At 41.0% G+C, this 26,104-nt stretch overlaps 1 protein-coding gene across 1 annotated transcript in view; it reads left to right on the top strand.

Moving 5' to 3' along the window:
* Window positions 1-3,593: 3,593 nt before the first annotated feature.
* Window positions 3,594-26,104, top strand: part of LOC145345465 (macoilin-like) — a 98,465-nt gene continuing 75,954 nt past the window's right edge. The window contains exon 1 of the mRNA XM_080193283.1: window positions 3,594-3,724. Coding sequence (XP_080049409.1) covers window positions 3,594-3,724 — 131 coding nt within the window. The remainder of the gene's footprint in view (window positions 3,725-26,104) is intronic.

Below are 26,104 nucleotides of genomic sequence, written 5' to 3'. Positions count from 1 at the left end.
TCCCTCAGTGTCAACAAAACAAAAGAGATGATCACTGACTTCAGGAAGCATAGCAGAAGACACGCCCCTATCTACATCAATGGGGACGAAGCAGAAATGGTCGCGAACTTCAAGTTTTTAGGTGTCCCGATCACCCACAACCTGTCCGGGCCCCTCATGCAAATGCTACTGTTAAGAAAGCTCGCCAATGCCTCTACTTTCTCAGAAGACTAAGGAAATTTGGCACGTCCACTATGACTGTCACCAACCTTTACAGATGCGTCAAAGAAAGCATTCTTTCCAGTTGTAGCACAGCTGGGTACAGTTCCTGCTCTGTCCAGGACCGTAAGAAACTATAAAGGGTAGTCGTGAACAAAGCCCAGTTCATCACTCAAACCAGGTTCCCACTCATTGATACTGTCTACACTTCCCACTGCCTCGGAAAAATAGCCAAAATAATTAAGGACCTCACATCCCCGGATATTATCTCTTCCACCTTCTTCTGTCAGGAGAAAGGTACAAAAGTCTGAGGACACGTACCAACTGACTCAAGAACGGTTTCTTCTCTGCTGCCATCAGACTTTCGAATGGATCTTTCTCATGTTGTTACTCTTTCTCTACATCCTAGCTATGACTATAACACTACATTTTGCACTCTCTCCTTTCTTCTCTGTATATGGTATGCTTTGTCTGTGTAGCACACAAGAAACAATACTTTTCACTGTATGCTAATTCATATGGCAATAACAAATCAAATCACATCAAGCATCTTGTACATTGCAGCCAGCCTGTCAAGTTAGCTGGGCACTGAAGATAGATGTCATGACTGACAACACAGGTGATGATAAGGTCAGAAATTACAGCTAGCAAAGCTGAGCACAGTGCATCAGATAGTGTTGCAAATACACTTGATAGTTTCACCTATTTTTATAAACTAAATTTATTTCAATCATATCTAGCTATGCTTTAAGATGATGACAGAGAAGGACATAAGTATGTTGCAAACTAAATTAATAAATTGGAGATTTTGGGGGACTGAGAATAGAACTTGAGAAAATAATATGAGCAACAATGTTGACAAAAATAATGTAGAATAACAATTGAAAACATTTAAACTAGTGTTCAATAGAATGCAAGTAAAATATACACCAAATCGTGGGGCTTGGTGATTAAGGTGACCATGATGTGGAGATGTCGGTGTTGGACTGGGGTGGACAAGATGAGAGGTCACATGACATCAGGTTATAGTCCAACAGGTTTATCTGTAATCACAAGCTTTTGCAGCACTGCTCTTTCTTCAGAAGATGAAGGAGCAGAACTCCAAAAGCTTGTGATTTTAAATAAACCTGCTGGACTATAACCTGGCATCATATGACCTCTCATGATTAAGGTCGTATATTTAGGTCAGGAAAGATGGAGTAAGTTGGAATGGAGCATAAATATTGGCAGGGACTTTTTATGCCAAATGACCTATTTATGCATGAAAGCAAATACTGCAAATGCTGGAATCTGAAGCAAAACAGAAAATGCTGGAAAATCTCAATGAGTCTGATGACATCTGTGGAGAGAGAATACCCCCAACATTTCAAATCTGGATGACCTTTTGTCAGAACTAATGACAAAGAAAACAGGATGAGATAAAGGTGGGGATGGTGTTGTAATAGATGAATATGTCGCAGACAAATGTACAAACCACCCACATTCAATTGTCCATTTGTCAGATCAAGTGTAGTATCTGTTTTAAACTAACACTGAAACATGTGAAAATTCTCGGCCTTTTGGTTAAGATCAAGTGTAGTATCGACATGCTGCACTTGGTTGAAGTCATTAGGTTACATTTCAGCTTCATTTGAAGCAATTTTTTAAAGTGGCATCTCGGCCTTTTGGCTAAGATGCAAATAAGATCACGCCTTGGAGGCGGAGCTACACCCACTCCAATCAGCTTGGATCATGTAGATCAAGCCCAAGACAGGAGGTGAGAGCCCTGTCTTGTCAGCTTGGATCAGGAATGTACCAACTTGTTGGGACTCTGAATTGGCTTTAATTTGACTTGATTGGATTGGAATAAAGTAAACAAAAAAAAATCTCAGTCAATTACACATACCCCCCACCCCACCCTTATAGTATAAATCTTGTCCTATTTTGTTTTTAGCTTTGATGAAGGGTCATTCTGACTCAAAGAGTTGGCTCAATTCTCTCTCCACAGATGCTATCAGACTCATTGAGACTTTCCAGCATTTTCTGCATTTGTGACCCATTTTTGTACCATATATCCTACCTCATCCTGTGCAGCTTTCTTCAAATTGTTTCTAATCATAGCTCTATCCTGAAATATTCATCTGACCATTTGTAGGAATTTATCAGAACATAGGCACAAAATGAATGATATTAAAGTTTGTTTATAACATCAGATTAGTGGGAATGGTCAATTATGAGAGCATTGCAGTAGGATTCAGGACAGCAACAGGCAGGCTAATAAAGCACCTGGGTAGGTGGTAGATACAGTTAAATGAAGGAAAATATAAATGGGGCATTTTTAGATAAAGAACAGTGAGAAGGGGAAGTATACCAGTCATAGAATGGAGGAATTAAACAAAGCAATATTAGGTTGGTGAGATTCTAGGCAGAAGACATAGAGACAATATTGGTTCTGGATTTGATAACACCTTACAGTCTCACAGAACGGTGTAAGCAATTGAAAAGGAATTATTGGAAAGGACTGAGAAGTGAGCTTAGAGCATTGGACTCCTTGCAAAGGCCGAGTACCTGTATAGAGGTAATGAGCTGAATGGTCTTCTATTCTGTAATCTCTATGAATCTGTGAATCCAGATGAAATTGTTTAGTACCTGGTCTGTTCCTGGTCCTCACGCAGGCCTTTTTTTGTTGTACAAATTTCCTCGGCATTTACCAGGGTCAAAGTATTTAGGTTCCCTAATATGATCATTGCTATCACACTTTAACATCAAATACATTTGTACTCTTCCTATTAGAGACGCTTGATGTACCAAATTGATAAATCTGAATATTCCTTATAGTTATATATTTATATGTGTACATAGTAATCCGACAATGCATTTTTAAGAAACAGCAGTTTATCCAAGAGCATATTCATCACCATTTCCAACGATCGCTCTGGAGGTGGCTCAGAACTCATTGCACAAATGCAAACAGCCGAAGAGCCCTGACTGAGATTTGCTCGATAACATCTGATATTTCTCCAAGCTTTTACTATCAGGACAGAGCGGCGCATATGGTTTGACTGCCCATCAATCATTAATGATTGCAATCCGTGATATGTGGCTTCGCTTGTGTGCACTTTAATAGATAACATGTCTGCATTTTCACAAACCAAACATGACCTTGGATTAATTGCGCTTTAAATGCTACCGAAGCCAATGCTGCACAAGGCTGAAATAAATGGTGGGGAGGAGAATGAAAGGCTGGAGCATCTTTTGTACAAACAGCTCAGGAGCCTGGAAGCTGCGGAAATGCATATACACACAGCACAGCCCAGGGTAAGGGGGAGGGAGGGAGGGGGTGCGTGTACGTCGGGGACATTGGGGCGGGTTTTTTTGGCATCTAAATCTTTGCATCGGAGTCTCTTGATGTGGTTATGTTTTCATTCTTTGTGGCGCGATATTTATTTCCAAACGTCAGCAGCAAACTGGTCGATTTGAGTGGGCGACTGACGGAGATGATGAGACCCTTAAAAGGCAGCAAGATCGCGGAAGGAGTCTCTGGAAGGTAAGGGCTGCACTATCTGTCTCTTTGTGTTGTACCGTCTACCGGGTTATTGTCTGAACATCACTCCCGGTTACACACTGCCTCTCTGCAGCCAGCAGCGCACAGACATCTGTACAAAATGAAACAACCTTTCCTCTCCCCGCTCGAAGCAGCCAAACGGATACCCATTGATTGGAGATCTATTCGCATTTTAAATGTGGATATAGAAATTGCCCCTTTTGCAATTGAACTTGTCAAACAGAAGTTACCTCCACCTGCAGCGGCAAGGTGGCATCATGCCAGGGATCATTCAGGAGTGATTCATTCAGCCACATCCTTTCTCTAACTCTCTTTGTCTGACTGATTCATTCAGACCGCCGTTTGGGATGTCTCATGTTCCTTCTGCTTTGATTAAGACATCAGGCAGCCTCTACCATTCACAGTGGCTGCGGGCCAGGAGCGACGGGCCGATCCCCCCCTCCCCCGGCAATTAACCCGGGGAAATCAACACGAAACCAAAGTCTCCAACCTCTTCCCCAGTGATCTGCATCTAGACACGGGGGAATCTGCTCCTTACTCACAGCACAGCCAGATAATAAACAATATGCAGGTTGCGAGGCATCAGCATGGTACCTCAGCCCCCCACACCCAGACCCTGAAGATAATTTTTTCATTATACCATCATTCATCGTGAGAAGGTCCACCAGTAACGCTGCTCATTCTTAAATGATTCTAGATTTTCTGTCCATTGACTATGAACGGGCGATTAATCTACTGCGTGACAGAGAATGAAAGGGGGATAAATTGGTACAAAGAAAAGATGGAAAGGTAGGACAAATGCGAACAAAAAGAGAATAATCCTTGAATACACTTTCAATTGGTAAAGTTTCCCTCTACTCAGAATATAGACATTACTCATTTCACACTCCAGAGAAGGTACAAGCTGAAGTGCCAGCTCTCTGAATTAGTGACATTTTATCTAAGTTTTACATTGTGTTAGGTCTGTATTTTAAGCACGTGATATTGACAATTACACAACAGGAGGACATATTTGCATTGCTAACATGCTAGTTGTCAGGGAAACAGTAAACCTAGTGACTGATGTGAGATATCGTTTGCTGTGATAAGATATGGTTTTTGATCAAGTTATTCCTGGTAAAATCACACCCCTATTCTCTCTTGACTGTTAGAATAGTACTGTGCATCAATCCAACAATATAAAAATTAGAATGTATACAGTGTAATTAAAGTTTCATTCAGATATTTGTAATATTTAAGTGCTACATGTCGGCATTCTTGAAGGATTAATACTGTAATTAAACGGTTGTCATGAGTAAATAATAAATGCTGATTTTGTGCATTTCATCAGAAAATGCAGACACCTTGAAATTTGTATTAGACAAGCAGAATCATTTGCCCTTAATTCACAAGATAAGAAAAATAGATGGGTTTATACGTATCCTCCAGCCAGTGAATTACTTCTGAAATGTTTTATTGGCAATGCTAACAACAGGTTTGGACACAGCAAAGTTTCATAAATAGTATGGGATGAATGATTTTGATGGTGTTGGTCAAGGGATTGTGTCATGCAGGAGAACTGATGCAGTTCATAGAATCAGAATATAATCATATTGTGCAGAAGAAGCCTTTTGGCCCATTGCCTCTGCACTGGCACTTGAGAAACACCTGAACTCCCACCTAATCCCATTTACCAACACTTGACTCATAGTTTTGAATGTTATGATGTGCCAGGTGTTCATCCATGTACTTTTTAAAGGATGTGAGGTAACCCGCCTCTACCACTCTCCCAAACAGCTCATTCCAGACCATCGGTACCCTTTGGGCAAAAAGGTTTTCCTCATATCCTCCCTGAACCTCCTACCCCTCACCAAAATGTTCCATAGCCTTTTATGTCCACCTATGTATATCTCTGGACCTTTTCCATGCACCTTTGGGTGGTAGTTCCAGAGTCTGTTTAGCAAAGGCATTAATTAGGGTGTCTATTTGCTTACATGATGAAACATGGTGAATGAGAGGTATCAAGAGAAAATAGAGAAGATCTATGAAAAAATTTCATTTTCTCAGAAACTGCTTTTAAGGCAATGTCCTGTGAATTTAGTCTAACTGTGACTATAGTCATTGATCCTATGTGTGCTTGCTGAATAATGGGGACTTACACTCCAATAGGCTTCATGACTAGAGTGTTCTGAGTAATTTGGGATCTGCTGGGAGAGGGGAAGACTGGCAAAGTCAGGGTTGCCTGAGGTCTTCCTGCTGTCATCTCATTTTGCCAGCAGTGGAAAGGTTAGTGTCTTGGATGCCTAGTGGTGGAGACCAATTGAACCATTTGTGTGTCCAGTTAAGGGGCATTTCCTGCCTCCTCAGGAACCCTCTCCCCAGTGACCGCTAGTGGTGATAAGTTGAGGCTGTTGCCCTCTGATTGGGTTGACAGTTCTTGGGGGGAAGATTTTAATTGGATAGCAGGCACAATAATGGCCTGTTAATTGGCTGCCACCCATAATATACTGCCCAGGTTCCATCGCCAACTGAAGTAGGGTCACCTCTCTCTTTCAACCCAACGTTTCAACAAGGTTTAATCACAACACAGGAGATTGTTGCATAATCTTTGTTTTTATGTCTATACTAACTGTTTAGTTTTATTAGAAAGAAAGTATTTCTGACAATGCAGAAACCCCTGACTACTAGATTGAAGTGTCAGCCTAGAAAATGGTACACCTTGCCTGGGGTGGCACAGTGATACAGTGGTTAGCTCACAGCGCCAGGGACCCAGGTTTGCTTCCCAGCTATAGTCAAACTCTGTGTGGAGTTTGCACATTCTTCCAGCATCTGCTTGGGTTTCCTCTGGGTGCTCCGGCTTCCTCCCACAGTGCAAAAATGCGCGGGTTAGGTTAATTAGCCATGTTAAATTGCTCCTTAGTCTTGGAGGATTAGTAAGGTAAACATGTGTTATGGGGATAGGACCAGGGTGGGATTGTTGTTGGTGCAGGCTCGATGGGCCAAAAGGCCTCCTTTGGCATTGTAGGGATTCTGATCCAAGAAAATGTTCACAAGTTTCAGCAATGGAGCAGAAACTCAAGAGGGGTGAGTGCCACTACTGAGCCTAGGTTGACAACTTGATGAGTGAGCAGATGCACATTTTGAGGAAGAGGATGACCGACTAGGCTTTGTGCCTCCACTGCTGAAGTTTGCATGCTTTACCCTAAGTCTAGCAGTACTTTAAATCAGGTAGTCCTGCAAATATCAATGACAATTTAGGCTATTAACAAGTAGATATGGTACACCTTGACACCTTATTTGCCAATACCTGGGCAGATTTTGGCCTACTTTCTCTCAGCACTCTCTGCCATCCCTGTACTGTAGCTATGCTCCTCTTCTAATTTCCCTCCCACTCTCATTTTATTCATTCTCTCTGCTCCTACCTCTCACTATTTCCTCCTCAGCTCCTCTTTTCTACTTCTATCTCTGTCCTTTAATACTCCAGTCTCTCTCATTCTTTTTTTCTGTCAGCTGAGTGGTGATTTGTGGTATGCTTTGTACAGTTGGTTGGGGAAAGATTCAGGCAGAACTGCAGCTGGTGTTTTATTGTGGATTGTGGCATACAGGTAAGGTTAGTGGTTGGTGAATAGAAGTGTTTTTTTTGTCTGGTGGTAGCTTAAGTACACTAATCAGAGGAGAGATTTATTAAGGAATATAGGCTTGTTAGGCTGCAGCTTGATGAGAAAGGGGAGTCATCTGACCAGGCTGTAGATTGACATCTGGGTTGTAAGTGGGGGTAGAGGAGGGACAAGGTATCCAACTCAGCATTTGGAGGTGACAAGAAATCAGTCAGCACTCCAGATCAACATTAGGATTAGTGAAAAAAACAGCATGAAGTGGGTATTGCGACACAGCATCATTTACTTAGTGATGAAAATTAGCACTGTACAAATGGTTAATGTGTCAGGAAATGCAAGTTTAATAGCAGAAACTTAACATTCAGGGTTGTCACCTGTTTGCAGTGGAAATAACATGCTGTGGCCTTCCGGCATTCAGAAAGCATGCGTATTACAAATAAAATCTTTATTCTATATACTCCTATGATATTACCCACTTTGTATCAGAGGATATATCATTCTGTAACAATAAGGGTGTCATCAACACAGTGCAACAGGTAACGTATAAGGTAAAGTAAATGCAATGCTTATTGGAAGTGTATGCTGTATCCAAGGCTTTCAAATAGATATTTAAACATATTTTTAAATTTAGATGTGCTTTTCTACCTCACTTTCACCAACCTAATAATTATTCAATGCTGCAACATTTAGTTTTGAGTCTGCATTAATCAGTTATTTATACCTAGGCAAAATCAGTTATTGTGATAAGATTTTATGATTTATGATGAATAATAAAAATAACCTTAAAATCAAAGATATAATGGTTGAAATGATCAACATTATAATGCACAGATAGGAATATAGGAACAGGAGTAGATCATTTAGCCTGTACCTGTTCCATAAGATATTTAGCTTACGTTTGTACCTGTTCTGCCATTTGAGATCATGGCTGATCTGTGACCGATCTTCATATACCTGACTTAGCCCCATATCGCTGAATACCTTTAGCCAATATACAATATACATTATCAGACTCAGTGTCAATGTTAACAATTGATCCAGCACCAAATGCCTTTTGCAGAAGCGGTCCAAACTTCTACTGTCCTTTGCATGAAGACGTTTTTCCAAACTTTACTCACAAAGGTCTGGCTGTAATTTTTAGATTATGTTCTCTCATTCTAGACTCCCCAACTAGAGCAATTCTATCCTACCTACTCTACTTAACACCATGAATATGGAATCTCTCCACATGGCTGAACCCTCAGAACCCATGTATCATTCTAGTAAATTTATACTACACTCCTTCTAAGAGAGATATATCCTTCCTAAGTCTGGTGCCCAGACTCTCTCATAATATTGCAAATGTGGTCTAACCAAGTTCTTGTTTTGCTGAAGCATGACTTCTACTTCCTTGTATTCTAGTGCTTTGGATAAAAAGCCAAGAATTCCACTGACATTTTTGATTCTTTTCTATACTTGTTCATGAGGTATTAAAGATCTTTATGTCAAGACTCCCAAGCCTATTTGGACCTCTGTTGGACTGAGATTTTCATCATTGTATCCTTTAAAAATGAAAGGTGAATTATATTTGCCTATGTTGACATCTATTTGTCAGTTTTCCCTATGCACAGCCAATTAATATTCCTTTATAATTTTACACTTTCATCAACACTACTTACAATACTGCCTATGTTTGTCTTAACAGTAAATTGGCTATATGGCTCTCTATCCATCATCTAAATATTAATGAGTACAGTGAACAGTTGAGGCCTAATCACATCTTGCCAATTATGTTACCTGCTCATTATCTCAATATTCTGTTTCCTTCTACTCAACCAATTTCCTAACCAGGTCAGTATTCAATGTGGTGAATAACAATGTTAGACAACAGTCTCTTATGAGGGGCTTTATCACATGCCTTCTGGAAGCCTATCTAAATAATGCCTGTAAAGGCCCTCATGGTTTACTTTAAGCATCTCTCCCTTGAATCAATCAGATATTCTTTACAAATCCACACTGGGTCTCTCTGATAAATTGAAAATTTTTAAGGTATTCAGTCACTTTCCTTAATTATAAACTCTAGCAATTTTAAGCTACTTACTTTAAGCTAATCGGCCTTTAATTTCCAGGTTTTCCTCAAAAACAATATTCCATAAGGCACATCATGTTCTGAGAACTGAAATAGGCCACTTTCCACTCTGAAATGCTTTAGTGGGCATTGTACTGCTCCACTTCCCTTTGTATTTTAAGCTCCAACTCAACAAAAAGAACATTCCCTTTGTTCCCTCTTTGCAATGAAATTATAAACATGTCACTTCTGCTTGCATTTTCAATTTTCTTACAGGGATCAGATAAAAAAAAAATTTCTGCAAAGAATATTAACAATGGTGTAATTCTGCAACACTCAAGAGTACATTTTTTCCTTCTTAGTGTCATTTGTCATAAAGATTGATCCCTTCAAGCTTTATAGTGAAAATTAGCTCAAAAATTTGCATATTGTGTTTTTGGCTGTGGTTTCTGGCTGTGCGACTGACAGGGATTTAGAGGCAGAGTTGGTGGCATAAGTATTCAATCTCCACCTACTTAAAGCTTCAAAATAATATAATAAATTGCAGTAGGAACACATTTCTTGGTAGATTTCTTAGAAAATGCTTTACGACAGCTGAGGCAGCAGAGTGAATTTCCTAACTATAAAGGAAAGATTTAATCTAAATAAAGAATTAATGTGTGCAGTGAAAATCAGTGGGCTTCACTCTGGAATAAGATAGGTTCTGGTGAATTCTGTACTTTGTACATTTTTTGTCTAATAATCCTTTCTAATTAAGCATGGAGTCTACTAAATCACGTATGCGCAACATAACTCGTTTATCAGTTTAGGTTTTGTATTCACTTTTGTCAAACATGCTGCAGTTACCTTCAAATTATTCACTGGATACAGTGGCCAGTTACTTGTAGTCATAGAAATTGTTGAATTGTAAACAGCCCTTTGCTGAAGTTAGAGAGGAGAACTGGGGGAGCCACTACAGAATTTCAACCCACTTGCATATAAAACCTTACCTCAAGGAAGGTTTCCTTTGTTCACTGTTTGAAATCATAAACATTGCCCTTATAATTGTGTTTGCAACTTTACCGTAAGTAATAATTCACCAAAAATCTTCTTTCCCACAAGTAATGTTAACAAACGAGTATGTCACATTGGCTCACAGGACAAGGATTCCTATCCTTATGTTAGTTGCATATACTATGCCATGCAATACATCAGGGACCTTCTGAATTCTAACAAGGAACAGCTGTTGCTTAGGTTAACCTAAACAGAGGTCAGACATAATAACAATTCGATAGGGACAAACAATGTATGCATTAAGGCTTCCTGCTTACCCCTTTTAAGTTCTTTGATGCGTAGAAAGATCAGAGTATTGCTGTTGAAGGATATAAAATAAACACCTTTGTTTCAGATATTTACTCAGTAGCATCATGTACTTTGAAATTGCATTGTAGAATCTTCCTTTGCCATTTTAACAGAAGCATTGATCTTTTTCAAATAATTATAAACAAGTTAATGGACAGAATTTTCCCAGTCCAAGTGGCAGGCTTGGAGGTAGGAAGCAAGGGAAATAGTGGGGAGCCATCCTGCCAAGGGGGAAATTTTCCAGCATTGAGATTGGATATGATTGTCTGTCAGCCAAGATGAGCAGACATCCAGTTTAAATACTTGGGAGGAGTGGTTCTTTGTCGGGAGAATTGCAACTTCATAGTACCCTTCTCCCAGAGGCCCTCTGGGGAGACCACCTGCCCCAGAGAGGGGAGCACAGGAAAGGAGGCTGTATTTTGCCCCCAGAAGGTGATGTGAAGATGCTTTTCTTTCGGCCTAGACCCTCTGATATTTAATTTTTCATTTGCTTGTTTGAAGGTTGAGGTACCATCTGGATCTCAATTTGCCTTTAGAGTGCCCACTTCTCTTGGCGAGGCTGCCATAGCTGTAGAGCTGCTAGGCTTCTGATTGAGTCAGCAACACCTACATCATGGCCATCCTTAATTAGCTGGTAAACCTGGAGGAGGCCAACTAGCAGAGCCTCTCTGGGAGAATTACTGAGCTTGTCCTGCTGCTGGCACGTGCAGGCTGGGGGTTACCATTTGCTCTTGACATTGGGGTCCTGAAGTCTGGGAATATCAAGCCCAATGTCTCTATTAAAGCTCCGGAGGGTGGAATTTTATATAAATCTGAAATTTTTGTTTCTTAATATTGGATTTTGTAACTCCAATTCATTTGTATTTTTCCAAACTGTTACTTTTATAATATTTATCTCTTAAAACTGTTTTCCAGCCAAAAAATGCAGCCAAACGAATCCAGCTGATCGGAAAAAATCATGCCATAGTTCCTCATCCCAACCTATGATATCCATTTATAAAGAAACTTTACTATGAATGTATATTATTTTCCAACAAACACTCATCATAATTCTGACATCCCCTTTTTGCATTTTGGGTGTCACTTCAAAGTAGAGAAGAAATAATAAAAAGAACAATTATTTCACTGATTTCTTCTGATCTGGAGCTGGACGCATATAAATTGGTGCCAATCTGAAAACCTCCATTGGTTGACATCAATTAGCCACTAATTGACAAAAAAATACCTATTCACAGTAATAACTATTTGTGGTCTTAAAGGGCCAGATCAATTGAATATAGCTTCACAATTAGCTGTAAATTGTTCACTAGTGGTTCAGGTTCATGCCATTATATAGTACCATATCAGTAGATTTACCCTGAATAATGCCAGGGACAGTCCTCTGGTTAATATAGAAAAAAAAAGTTAGCTTAGAATCATTGAAGTTTACAGCATTGGAACAGGCCCTCTGGCCCAACTTGTCCATGCCACCCTTTTTTTAAACCTTGAAGCTAGTCCCAATTGCCCGTATTTGGCCCACATCCCTCTATACCCATCTTACCCATGTAACTGTCTAAAGAAAACTTGAGTAAAAATGTCCAAATCTCACCATCCAGTTACATTGTTTTTCTGTCTTCTTTCTCTGGCTGATAGTTCACACCCTCTCACAGCCCTGCACTTCAGCTCGGTCTCTGGTGCCATGGTTCTGAGTGCCTGAATGTAAGTACAGCGGTTGCTAGGCCCTGTACAAAAAACACACTGTTGATAAAGATCACTGGAGTAACAGAAGAAGTACTAAGGCAATAAGTTTGTGACAGATAAAAATGGAGAGATAAGAAAACAGTTACAGAGCCAGATTTGAAAAACACTCACCAAGTTTAAAAGAGTATTTGACCAGGCCATTGAAGAATTCACACTGCCAGACTTTCTGTCCAGAAAGAGAAGCAGTGATAGAAATATAATTGATAGCGAGTTCACACCATCTCCCCACAGGGACTTAGATTATTTCCATGGAATTTAGGTTCATTGAGCCAAACACATTGTAGGATCCTAAATGTGCATGTGTGTAATGCTGGGGTTTAAACCGTAAAACTGTTGATTACCAGCACACAACACAGAAAAACCTCTTGCTCTTGTCCAGCCTGGACCATACCCAAGCCATTAGCCTTTTGGATTGTACAATTATGTGGAACTAAGTGGGACAAATCCCATGTCTTCCACTCTGGACCTCATTAATAAGCCAAGCAGGCGGGTCAGTTATTAACTGAGCAAGGAATATAGGGCACCTGCTTTGCTCAGGAGTAGGCTCACTGGGTCCTTCACAGACAGTGCTGAGAGGCATATAGATAATAGGGGGAAACGCTAGAAATCACAAAATACAAGCAGACAAAAAGAGAATAAAGAGCTAGAGCAAGGTTAAAAAAAAGTAGCAGAAATACTGTGCCAATTAACAGCAAGAAACTGGGAGACAAAGTGGAAAATGAGGCAACTTAGTGAGGAATGGAAGCATGGATAGAGAAACAGATGAAGATGAATAGAAAATTGAAGATAAAAATGGAGAATTATATTCATACAGGGAGTGAATAGCATAAATGCAAAGAGAAAAACTGTCAGTATTAGAGAAATAAACACAGAGAGAAAAGGAGTCAATGCATTGCAGAATTATTGCAATTCTTTCAGGATACTGTACACATTTGATGCAACTGTGATTACTGGATACTTGCAAAGTGGATTTAAATACTGCAGTAGTAGTATTCGTTCTCCAATTGACGCATGGTTGTTATCCAGAAAACAATAAGCTCTCCACAAAGCAGTCAGCATTATAGGCCAAAAGCTCCCAGCTCCTTTTTTTTACTCTATTTGATAAACCAAACCTTTAATAACTTAATGAGTTCTGAATCTAAGATCAGTCAGGATATTTGGAACATTGCAGACTAACTACATAAATTACCTGATGGCTTTGCTTTGCGAATTCTACTAATCTTTAGATTCAGAATGTCCCGCAGAAAGAATAACTTTGTCTTGTATGTGATTTAGGTTACAAATGATGTAGCCTCTATTCTTTTTGTAGTGTTTGGGCAGCTTGTTTAATAATGTGAGCCTTTTAAATTTTGTGCTACTACACACATAATGGAATCAACATGTGCAACCTTGCAGCTTAGCGGGAATGTAAGTGTTTTAAACAATGGCTTTGAATGGTTGAGAGTCATTGTAAAAACCCACGTTAGGTTACAATGGGATCACTATCAGTGCTTCTATTGGTTGTCACAAAATTGCAAAGCTGCTGGTGCACTTACACAGAATATTGATTTGCTGTAATAATTGCGTCTTTTGTTCAATTCTCCGTAAAGATTTGATGTCTGTCATTTTAAGTTTAAAGTCAATTTGAAAGGAAATGGTTCTATACATTATGGTTAGATGATTTAAAATATTTATATTTTTGAATGGTAATTAATTTTCACTTGCCTATCTATGAATGAAATACAGAATTCAATAGCAGTAATGAATTCAGGCATACGTCTCTGTGATTTTCAATTGTTGCTAGTCTTTGGTTGAACAAATTTCCTCATTAAACACTCACAATGGATATCAATGGTTATCAAAATGCTATTTTTGAACAGCTTTGAAATAATTAGAGAGGGCTTTATAATCATGTCTGAATCTGATCAACTCTGCTAGTTAAAATGTAAGAAGTTATTGTAAGAACTGTGTTCATAAGGAAACTCATACTTTGCACTCTGTTATATCATAACTGTACAAAGAACAAAGAAAATTATAGCACAGGAACAGGCCCTTTGGCCCTTCAAGACTGCACCGACTATGCTGCCCAACTTAACTAAAATCCCCTATCCTTCCAGGGACCATATCGTCCTATTCTCATCCCTATTCATGTATTTGCCCCTTAAAAGTCGCTACTGTATGTTGGAAAAATGCTTTTGAAGCACTTTATAAAGTAGTTGTAGTGTTTGTTCTCATAGTTTTAAAGGTGCAATTCAACCTGTCAAAGATTCAAAACTGAAATATTCTGGTAGACCATGCATTTTCACCCTGAGTAAACCAAGTTCATTGTCATTTTATAATGAGGCTTCAGAGGATCATATGACCATCAGAATATGTAGATTTCTGATACTTTACATGTTGCCATTTCTGCCAATTTAGATTCTATTGTAAATTTTCAAACTCAATAATTGATTTCAAAAGCTTTACAGATATCAAAAGACAATGTAAATATTTTACAGGGACTTTGACACAGCTTTACAGGATTCCAATTCCTTTATTTCAGAATCTAACTCCAGTTCCTGTTGACTATTGAATTGAAATCTTTTATTGTATACACCTTCAGTAATCTCACCCTGCAGCGTAATAGGCTCACGAACAAATCACATTTCTTAACAACCAAGAATTGGACAGAGGATAAGCTGGTTTTAGGGTTTGCACGTTTAACAATGTTAAATAAACAATTTTTATTTTAAATAACTTCAGGAGGGATAACATTGAGTCATTGGGTTGAAGTTTCACCATGGAGACAAAAACTGGTTTGTTTCCATGTCGGAAGCCCGTGTCTGGAAGGAAATTTATTAAGGTTCATATTTTTACTTGGGGAAGCCCTTAATTGGTATGGAGGTGGGATTCCTGTCTACTCAGAGCCAATATGGGATGGGAATAGAGGTGGATCAGATGAAGTTTGGGACTGATTTAGAATCCCTGTGGCAGCCATCACTGAAGTTGCCTTTTGTCTTAAGGCAAAAATCTGCTGATTGTGCCAAAGCTTTTCACAGTGCCAGAGGGAAGTGGGATGTCACAGTCCTGACACAAAGCTGGGTTGCCCTTCACTTCATCGATACTGACATGGATCTAATGCTGGAGGCACTGTAGGAGAGGAGGGAGATCCTCTTCCTGTAGGTTACAGGAGGAGACCACCTCATTGCGCAGGAGGGGCACCTCTCTGTTAAGTGCCATCTCCTTCAGCCTCCCTCCCTCCTCCTCTCCCATCTACTGCTCCTGCTGCTCTCCCATTGAGTAATCCTTGTCAGGCCTCATTGTCCTCAAGCTCTCTGCAGGGCCATGTTATAGAGAGTGCAGCAGACCGCCACAATGGCTGGGACCTTTGCAGGGGGGTATTCGAGCACAACGCTCAACCAGCCAGGCATCAGAATCATGTCTTCAGAAGCTCAATGCCTGCTCAGATATTGTCCTAGTGAACGTGGGATTGGTTATATTACCTCGTGCCCTGTTTGGTGCTCCTGTAGAAGGGTTAGTAGTCAACTATTGAAGAGACATCCTTCGTCCCCTATGATCCATCCACACATTTTAAAAGAACAAACAACAAAGAACAACCCAGCACGGGAAACAGGCCCTTCAGCCCAACGAGCCCATGCCGCCATTTCAACAAAGCATTTTCCTACACCTACTCTGCCCTGTGTGTATGTGAACAGTACCCCTAATGTAGCCAGATTCAGGGGAGAATAGTGTAGGGCCAGTCAGCCTAAGAGCACATCTTTGAGGTGTGGGAGGAAACCGGAGCACCCGGAGGAAACCCACGCAACCAAAGGGAGAATGCGCAAACTCCCACAGACACAGGCCCAAATCCATGTATCTGCACAGCTAGCAGTGATAGTCACTGAGCTGTTGTGGTGCCCGTTTGCTGGTCCAGGTTTAAGCACACACAACGACACGAAGTACTAGACCACTCTCGAAACCTCCAAGAGCAGCCCACGCACGACCCACCGTGTGCATGCCCCTCGTTTGACAACAAGGTGGACCAACACCTGTGGATTAAAAGAGACAAAACATTAACATGTAATATTACATTTCCAGTGTCGTCCCGAGGCTCTCACCCTTTTTAATACCGTCATTTTAGTGGTTAGATTGAAGATCTGAGGCAGATTGGACTGTCAGAAGAGGAAGGAGTCATGCATCTGCCAAGAAAGTGAAGGCATGAATGGTTAAAAAGGACCGTAGGAGGAGAGGTAATAAGCCGTGGATAATGAAGGAGGTGAAGGAAAGTGTTAAATTAAAAGCGGAGGCGTTTAGAGTAGCTAAGAGTAGTGGGCGAGAAGAGGATTGGGAGAGGTTTAAATGTCAACAAAGATTGGCAAAGAAGTTGATAAAGAAGGGTAGGAGAAACAATGAAGCTGGGCTTGCGCTTAATATAAAAAAGGATAGCAAGAGTTTTTATAAATATATAAAAAGGAAGAGGCTGGCTAGGGTGAACGTTGGACCCTTAGAGGATGAGAGGGGGGACTTAGTGGTAGGGGATGGGGAAATGGCTGAGGTCTTGAATAACTTTTTTGTTTCGGTCTTCACGGAGGAAGACGTGAATAATTTGCCGGGTGTTAGCGATGGAAAGGTGGTAGGACTGGAGGGTCTCAATGACATTATTGTTACTAGAGAGGCGGTGCTCGACAGACTGGAGGGACTGATTGTGGACAAGTCCCCAGGACTGGATGGAATGCATCCGAGGGTTCTGAAAGAAATGGCGGAGGTGATAGTGGATGCCTTGATGGTTATTTTCCAAACGTCGCTGGATTCCGGGGAAGTGCCAGAAGATTGGAAAACGGCTAATGTTACGCCGTTGTTTAAGAAGGGTGCCAGGTAAAAGGCAGGGAATTATAGGCTGGTTAGTTTAACGTCTGTTGTAGGTAAAATGTTAGAATCCGTCATCAAGGTGGAAATAGCGAGGCATCTTGAGGGGAATTGCTTGATAGAGCAGACGCAGCACGGTTTCGTTAAGGGGAAGTCGTGTCTGACAAATTTATTAAGAACATAAGAACATAAGAAATAGGAGCAGGAGTAGGCCATCTAGCCCTTCGAGCCTGCCCCGCCATTCAATAAGATCATGGCTGATCTGTCGTGGCTCAGTTCCACATTCCCGCCCTCTCCCCATAACCCTTAGTCCCCTTGCTTATCAAAAACAGAGTTCTATGAGGATGTGTCTAGGGCGGTGGATATAGGAGAGCCAGTGGATGTGGTCTTTCTTGATTTTCAGAAGGCGTTTGACAAGGCACCTCACAAGAGGTTATTGCAGAAGGTAAGGGGGCATGGAGTTGGGGGTAGGGTGTTAGCATGGATAGAGGATTGGTTGTCAAATAGGAGGCAGAGAGTGGGGGTTAATGGGTGCTATTCGGATTGGCGGTTGGTGACTAGTGGAGTGCCCCAGGGGTCGGTGCTGGGGCCTCAGCTATTTACCATTTATATAGATGATCTGGAGGAGGGAACCGAGTGTATGGTGTCGAAATTTGCTGATGACACCAAGATTGGTGGAACGGCAAATTGCGCGGAGGGTGTGGAGAATCTGCAGAAGGATCTAGATAGGCTGGGCGAATGGGCCAGGAACTGGCAAATGGAATTTAATGTTGGCAAGTGCGAGGTGGTCCACTTTGGTAGGAATAATGGTAGGAAGGACTATTACCTACATGGCGAAAAACTGCAGCAGGCGACGGTGCAGAGGGACCTTGGGGTCCTTGTGCATGAGTCGCAAAAACCCAGCCTGCAGGTGCAGCAGGTGGTCAGGAAGGCTAATGGGATGCTGGCCTTCATAGCGAGGGGAATTGAATATAAAAGTAGGGAGGTCTTGCTGCGGCTGTATAGGGCATTGGTGAGGCCGCAGCTGGAGTACTGTGTGCAGTTTTGGTCGCCGTACTTACGCAAGGATATTTTGACCTTGGAGGGTGTGCAGAGGAGGTTTACTAGGCTGATGCCGGATTTGAGGGGGTTGAGCTATGAGGAGAGGCTGAATAAATTAGGCTTGTACTCATTAGAGTTTAGAAGAATGAGGGGTGATCTCCTTGAGACATATAAGATGATGAATGGGATGGATAGGATAGAGGTGGAGAGACTCTTCCCGCTCAGAAAGGACAGTAGGACTAGGGGGCACAGCCTCAAGATAAAGGGGGGGCGGTTTAGAATGGAGTTGAGGAGGAACTTCTTCACTCAAAGGGTGGTGAATCTCTGGAATTCTCTGCCCGTTGAGGTGGTGGAGGCTGCCTCGCTAAATATTTTTAAGACGCGGGTTGATGGGTTTTTGATAAGCGAGGGGATTAAGGGTTATGGGGAGAGGGCGGGAATGTGGAACTGAGCCACGACAGATCAGCCATGATCTTATTGAATGGCGGGGCATGCTCGAAGGGCTAGATGGCCTACTCCTGCTCCTATTTCTTATGTTTCTCTTGTGGTCTCAATCCAGATGGATGTTGAGGGTGTGAATGTATTTTCTGTTGATGGATCTCACTGGCCTGTTGCTGAATGCCTTGATGGTCTTCTAATTGCGATCAATGATATTCTGTACCTGGGATGTTCAGTGATGGAAGTAAAATCTAAATGCCCTCCATGTCAGACTATGTCTATTATGAAATGAACGTAGCATCCAGCTGTGACTAAAAGGGCATCAGTAATCTGTGAGATGCGGTGATGTGCTGCCACTTGCAAGGTACCACTAAGGTCCAAAAAAAAGAGGCAGAAGTGAAGACATTTACTGTCACAGTGACTTTGATAGCTACTGACAGCTAAAGCTGTGAGCTCTTTGACAGTGAGGTCACAGATGTTTGGGACTATCTGCCTGTAGAACAACAGTTTCCTGTGACAATTGCGTTCAGTCATTATCCAGTAATTTCACTTTTGGCAGTAGATCTTGTGTTGAGAGTGTGGCCTCATTGCTTTTTGTCGTTCTTTTCCCTCTCCTTTACTCTTGCTGTTTGGAGTCCCATCTTCTTGTGGATACCATTGCCTACTCATTGCATGGAACCGAAATACATACATACAAAATAGGAGCCATTCGGCCCTTCAAGTCTGCTCTGCCATTTAATGAGATCATTGCTGATCTGCTGTGTTTCAAATTCCACATTCCCACCTACCCCTGATAACCTTTGATTCCCTTGCCTAACAAGAATTCATCTACTGCCACCTAAAAATATTAATTTACTCCGCCTCCCACATCTTCTGAGGTCAGAAGTTCCAAATTTGCACAACCCTTGAGAAAAAAATATTCTCCTCTTCTCTGCCCCAAAAGAATGGGCTCTAATTTTAAATCAGTGTCCCCTAATTCTATACTCATCCACAAGAAGGAACATCCTTTCCATGTCCACCTTCACAATACTGTTCAGGATCTTATAAAGTGCTATTTAGTCACCCTTCACTCTTTTAAACTCCAGTGGAAACAAGTCCAGTCTGTCTAACCTTTCCTCATAAGACAATATGCTCATTCCAGGTATCAATAGAGTAAACATTTTCTGAACCATCTCTAACACGTTTACATCTTTCTTTAACTAAGGAGACCAAAACTATACACATTATTCAGGTGTGGTCTCAGTGATGTTGTCTATAACTGAAGCATAACATCCTTACTTTTATGTACAATTGCTGTCTGTGAGGTTAGGTCAGTGAACTAATACAGTAACTATACACATTACAGAACAAAGAAAAAGGCCCAAAACTCTGAATCCTGGAAAAAATCCAGACAAGTTTGAGTAAGTACCCAAATTGGCCCCCAATTGGACCAGTGGGTCATGTGACCCTTTCAGGGCCATGGTCCTTAAAGGGCTACCACAACCAAATCCCTCCCCCTTTTAAGTTTCGAATTATATACACAACAGATAAGTAACTATTTACAAAAATAACCCAAAAATGGTACCTCCTTGCCAAATGTTGCACCATTTTTTACAGCACTGGCCAGCTTATTTGGTAACACAAACCACTAACTTTTGGAGTGCTGCTCCTTCATCAGGTAAGTGGGAGTTCTGTTCACAAACAGGGCATATAAAGACAGACAAACTCAATTTACAAAATAATGGTTGGAATGCGAGTCTTCACAGATAATCAAGTCTTAAAGGTACAGACAATGTGAGTGGAGAAAAGGTTAAGCACAGGTTAAAGAGATGTGTATTGTCTCCAACCAGGACAGTTAGTGAGATTCTGCAAGCCCAGACAAGCCCACAACACCACAGAACCCTGCCACAGCAACCTCCGCAAGATGTGCCGGATCATCGACACGGATGCCTTCATCTCATGTGAGAACACCATCCACCAGGTACACGGTACATACACTTGAAACTCGGCCAACGCTGTCTACCTGAAATGCTGCAGGAAAGGATGTCCTGAGGCATGGTACATTAGGGAGACCATGCTGATGCTACGACAATGGATGAATGAATGCCGCTCAACAATCAGCAGGGAAGAATGTTCTCTTCCTGTTGGGGAACACTTCAGCGGTCACGGACATTTGGCCTCTGATCTTCGGGTAAGCGTTCTCCAAGGTAGCCTTCGTTGACACACGACAACGCACAGTCACTGAGCAGAGACTGATAGCCAAGTTCCACATACATAAGGACAGCCTCAACTGGGATCTTGGGTTCATGTCACACTATCTGCAACCCCCACAACTTGCCTGGGCTTGCAAAATCTCACTAACTGTCCTGGCTGGAGACAACACACATCTCTTTAACCTGTGCTTAACCCTCTCTCCACTCACATTGTCTGTGCCTTTAAGACTTGAATACCTGTAAAGACTCACATCCCAACCATTATTTTGTAAATTGAGTTTGTGTCTTTATATGCCCTGTTTGTGAACAGAACTCTCACTTACCTGACGAAGGGGCAGTGCTCTGAAAGCTAGTGGCTTGTGCTACCAAATAAATCTGTTGGACTTTAACCTTGTGTTGTGAGACTTCTTACTGTGTCCAACGCCAGCATCTCCACATCATCTCTTGTGAGACCAGAATTATGCTCTGGGATGGCCATGACTCACTTCTCTTTCTTTGCCTGCCTCAGCAGATTCGCAATAGACATCTCCTGATACATCGCTCCCTTTCAAAATTACACTGTCCGCTTCTGACTGATCCTCAGGTTAAATCATCGCCTGTCAGCTCTTCCCCTCAAAGGGGAGAGCAGTTTATGGTCACTCTGGGACTATGGCGACTTTACCTTATCTTTACCTGAATCACAGCAGGTGGATGTAAAAAGGGTTCCAACCTGTCATTTCCTGCTTTAAATGCTGATCATCTTGATGTGCTTTTCAAACATTTTCTGTTTTAAAAACTTTTGGCAACAAATGGAGACAAAGAATTAATTTGTTTGTGTGATATTGTTTTGTGTGCAATTTTAACATTTAAATGAAAGAAATGAATGCCTCTGTAACACAGAAGGGAGCCTCGCACCAGCAAATGATTAACACAAACAGAAATTTTTGGCCAATCTTGCTGCCTTGACTCATTTCTTGTGACCCATTTTTAGCAACTTTATTTTATTGTATCATAAATAAAAGTAATTATTTATATAATTATTTATAATCATTTATATAAATCTAAAGGGCACAAAAATATTATTTGCAGAATCACACAAGGAGAGCTGAACAAATCCTGTCCACCATCTACAAGGCACAAGTCAGGAGTGTGCTGGAATACTCCCCACTTGCCTGGATGGGTGCGGCTCCAACAACACTCAAGGAGCTTGAGACCATCGAGGACAAAGCAGCCTGCTTAATTAGCACTACATCTACAAACATTCAATCCCCCCCCCCACCCACTGATGTTCAGTAGCAGCACTGTGTACTATCTATAAGATGTACTGCGGCAATTCACCAAAGATCCATAGACATCACCTTCCAAACCACGACAACTTCCATCTAGAAGGACAAAGACACTACCACCTGCAAGTTCTCCTCACAACCACTTACTTGCAAATATATCACCATTCCTTCACAGTCACTGGCTCAAAATCCTGGAATTCTCTCCTTAACGACACTGTGAATCAGTCCACAGCATATGGACTGCAGCGTTTCAAGAAGGCGGTTCACCACCACTCAAGGACAAGGAATGGGTAATAAATCTTGGCCAACCAGCCATGCCCATGTCCCACGAATGAATAAAAAAAAACGTTGTTCTCCCAGATAGAGCTAATCCACTGCTTCTGGTTTATAAAACATTTCCTTCTCATCAATGGTTACACTTCCCCATTGATGTACTTGTGAATATGGATGACATTATTCTATACAGCGTTTCTACATGGTAATAAAGGAATCTCCATCACATATATGTAAGCAAATTGGCAGCAACTTTCCAAAGTATAGAATCATAGAATCCCTACAGTGCAGAGGGAGGCCACCCCTTTCGACCACAATCCCACCCAAATGGTTGAATATAACAGAATGTTGAGGCTTCCACATTAAATAGGCCAATTTTCTGCATCACATGATTTTGTATTAAAATCCTAAATGTGGGAATCTCACAGATAATTTTTAAAATCACGTTAAACTCATGCCCATTTCAAACTCTACACACATATTGATTCCAAATTTTGAAAATTCACATTCACCAGTCCAGAGCCAACTATGTTTTGCATTGACATTGGGAACATATTTCTTAACTCAAAAAAAGGAGTTAGTCTTAGCTAGGCTGTAGAGAAAAATCAACTTAATATAAAGGAGATCCATTCAAAATTCTGATTACAGCAGGGAAAAAACTGTTCTTGAGTTGATTGGTACATGACCTCAGACTTTTGTATCTTTTTCCTGATGGAAGAAGGTGGAAGAGAGAATGTCGGGGTGCGTGGGGTCCTTAATTATGCTGGCTGCTTTTCTGAGGCAGCAGGAAGTGTAGACAGAGTCAATGGATGGGAGGCTGGTTTGCATGATGGACTGGGCTTTGTTCACAACCCTTGCGGTGTTTGCTCAGAGCAAGAGCCATACCAAGCTGTAATAATCCAGAAAAGATGCTTTCTATTTTGTTTTCAGCTGAAGATGTTTGAGACTAAGATACTACTATGTGGAACTCCTGCAGTGATATCTTGGGATTGTGATTATTGACCTCCAACAAGCACAACCATCTTTCTTTGCATCATGTATAGCTCCAACCAATGGAGTACTTCTCCTATGTTTCCCCTTGACTCTATCTAGGGGGCTTTGATGCCATACTCAATCAAATGCTGCCTTGATATCAAGGGCTGTGGTTCTCACCTCAGGCAGGCCCATGTTTAAATGTGTATATTTTTTGTTTGTGTTAGTTAATGGGGTATATACCTTTTCTATAGTTTAGTGTATCCATTATTACATTTAATTGGTGCTAATTTTAGTTTGTTACAATAAAAGTCTTAAAATGTGAAATCATGTTATGCGATTTCTATCAGATGCTGGGAAACTCATATTTCTTTAACATTTACAGGTCTCTGTGGGGATCATAACAGTTGACATTTAGTTCACAGTAGTTCCAATCTATGCCAAGTCAGCTAATCTCAGTAGAGCAGCAGTAAGGAGACAATCAAATACCCAGACAACATTTGTTATCAAAGGTCATGAAGAATGGCCACTTGGGTGAAATGCACCAAGAAAGGGGTAAAACATGCAAAATATTGCAAGACGGTTAAAATTTAATACAGAGAATGCTGCAGTTGCATATATATATATATATATATATATTTAAATGCTGCTTACTGTACTCCTTAGGGAAGCCATCTGGTGCTTTGCATCACCCTTCAGTATTTCTGACACCCTGGGGATTGAGGAAATACCTCAGAAAAATGTTTTACTTGAGTTTGCATCTCTTTCCTCTGCAGCCTGTATCAGTAGGAAATCTGCTGTGTAACAGTATTTCCATGACTTCCACTTGCCTTACAAATTGAATTTGCAACATTTAGAACACCATCACAAATAGTTTGAAATTAGGAAATTTACTTATTTTAAAAAATCCCTCATCGAGTTACCCTACCAAGGCCACCATTAATCATAGAATAGAATTAGAATCATAGAATTACTACAATGCAGAAGGAGGCCATTTGATCCATTGGGTCTGCACTGAACACAATCCCACCCAGGCCCTATTCCTGCAACCCCACATATTTACCCTGCTAATCCCCCTGACACTAACCATGGCCTATCCACTTAACTTGCACATCTTGGGACTGTGGGAGGAAACTGGAGGAATGGTATCATTACCACACCTCATCCTTCATTTAAATACAGTGATGTGCATAAAAAAAAATCATGCCATCATTCTCCTGAATCATTGAAGCAGTGGTAATACCTGTCATTGTTATTTCCTCCAGAGTTGTCATACCCTCTCTAAACAAAACAAGAACACCCCTCCACCTTAATCTCTCAACCTATAACAACAAATACAAATGTATGACATAACCATCTACTGGTACTCTCTTATTAACGGCCCATTTTATTGCGGACTAATGATAAATAGTGGAGGAAGGTAGTTTAGGGAAACCTAGTACCAATTTCCCACAAGTCAAAACCTCTGTTACCCTTCCCCTCAGCTGAAGATATGGGTGGCTGGCAGTATTCGCTGTCGCCTCTCCTGCTCCATGTAAATTTGGAACTTGAATGAGGCACTGATATCCAACAATAGGTATTCCACTTATACCATCTGGGTCCAACTCAAAAAGAACAAGAATTGACGTCTGTACAAAGGAAATACGTCTATACTGTGTAACGAGGCAGATAGAATTAGGGATCTTCTTGTGAGGGATCCTCTTGGGACGAGTGATCATAGTATGGTTGAATTTCTGATGCAGATGGAGGGTGAGAAAGTAGGGTCCCAAACCAGTGTCCTCTGTCTGAACGGAGGGGAGAATGATAAAATGAGGATGGAATTGACTAATGTAGATTGGGGGCGCAGATTGGTTGGTAAGACAACTGAGGAACAGTGGAGGATTTTTAAGGAGATCTTTTTCAGTACTCAGCAGAAATATATTCCAATGGTAAAGAAGGACTGTAAGAAAAGGGATAACCAACTGTGGTTATCAGGAAATAGAGTATTAAATTAAAAACCGATGCGTACAGAGCGGCTAAAAATAGTGGGGAATTAGAAGATTGGGAAAGATTTAAAAAACAACAAAGAATGACTAAGAAAGCGATGAAGAAAGGAAAGATAGAGTATGAAGCTAAACTAGCTCTAAATATAAAAAATGACAGTAAAAATTTTTACAAATATATAAAGAAGAAGAGACTGGCTAGAGTGAATGTTGGACCCTTGGAGGACAAGAGGGGGGATTTAACAGTGGGAAACGAGGAAATGGCTGAGACTTTAAATAAGCTTTTTGTGTCGGTCTTCACGGAGGAGGACACAAATAGCTTATATTATAGATAGAGGGATGGTAGGAGATGAGGTCCTTAATACAATTACTGTTACTAAACAGGTAGTGCTTGGTAGACTAACGGGACTGAAGGTAGACAAGTCCCCGGAATGGCAGAAGTAATAGCAGATGCCTTAGTAATTATTAATCAAAATTCGCTGGACTCCGGGGAAGTGCCGGAGGATTGGAAAACAGCTAATGTTACGCTGCTGTTTAAAAAAGGTAGCAGACAAAAGGCAGGGAATTATAGGCCGGTTAGCTTAACATCTGTAGTTGGAAAAATGCTAGAATCCATCATCAAAGAAGAAATAGCAGGACACCTAGAAAAGA

The sequence above is a fragment of the Carcharhinus amblyrhynchos genome, chromosome 7 (genome assembly GCF_965287045.1).
Source record: "Carcharhinus amblyrhynchos chromosome 7, sCarAmb.v2.hapA, whole genome shotgun sequence".
Classification (NCBI taxonomy): domain Eukaryota; kingdom Metazoa; phylum Chordata; class Chondrichthyes; order Carcharhiniformes; family Carcharhinidae; genus Carcharhinus; species Carcharhinus amblyrhynchos.
This window is presented reverse-complemented; position numbering and strand designations above follow the sequence as displayed.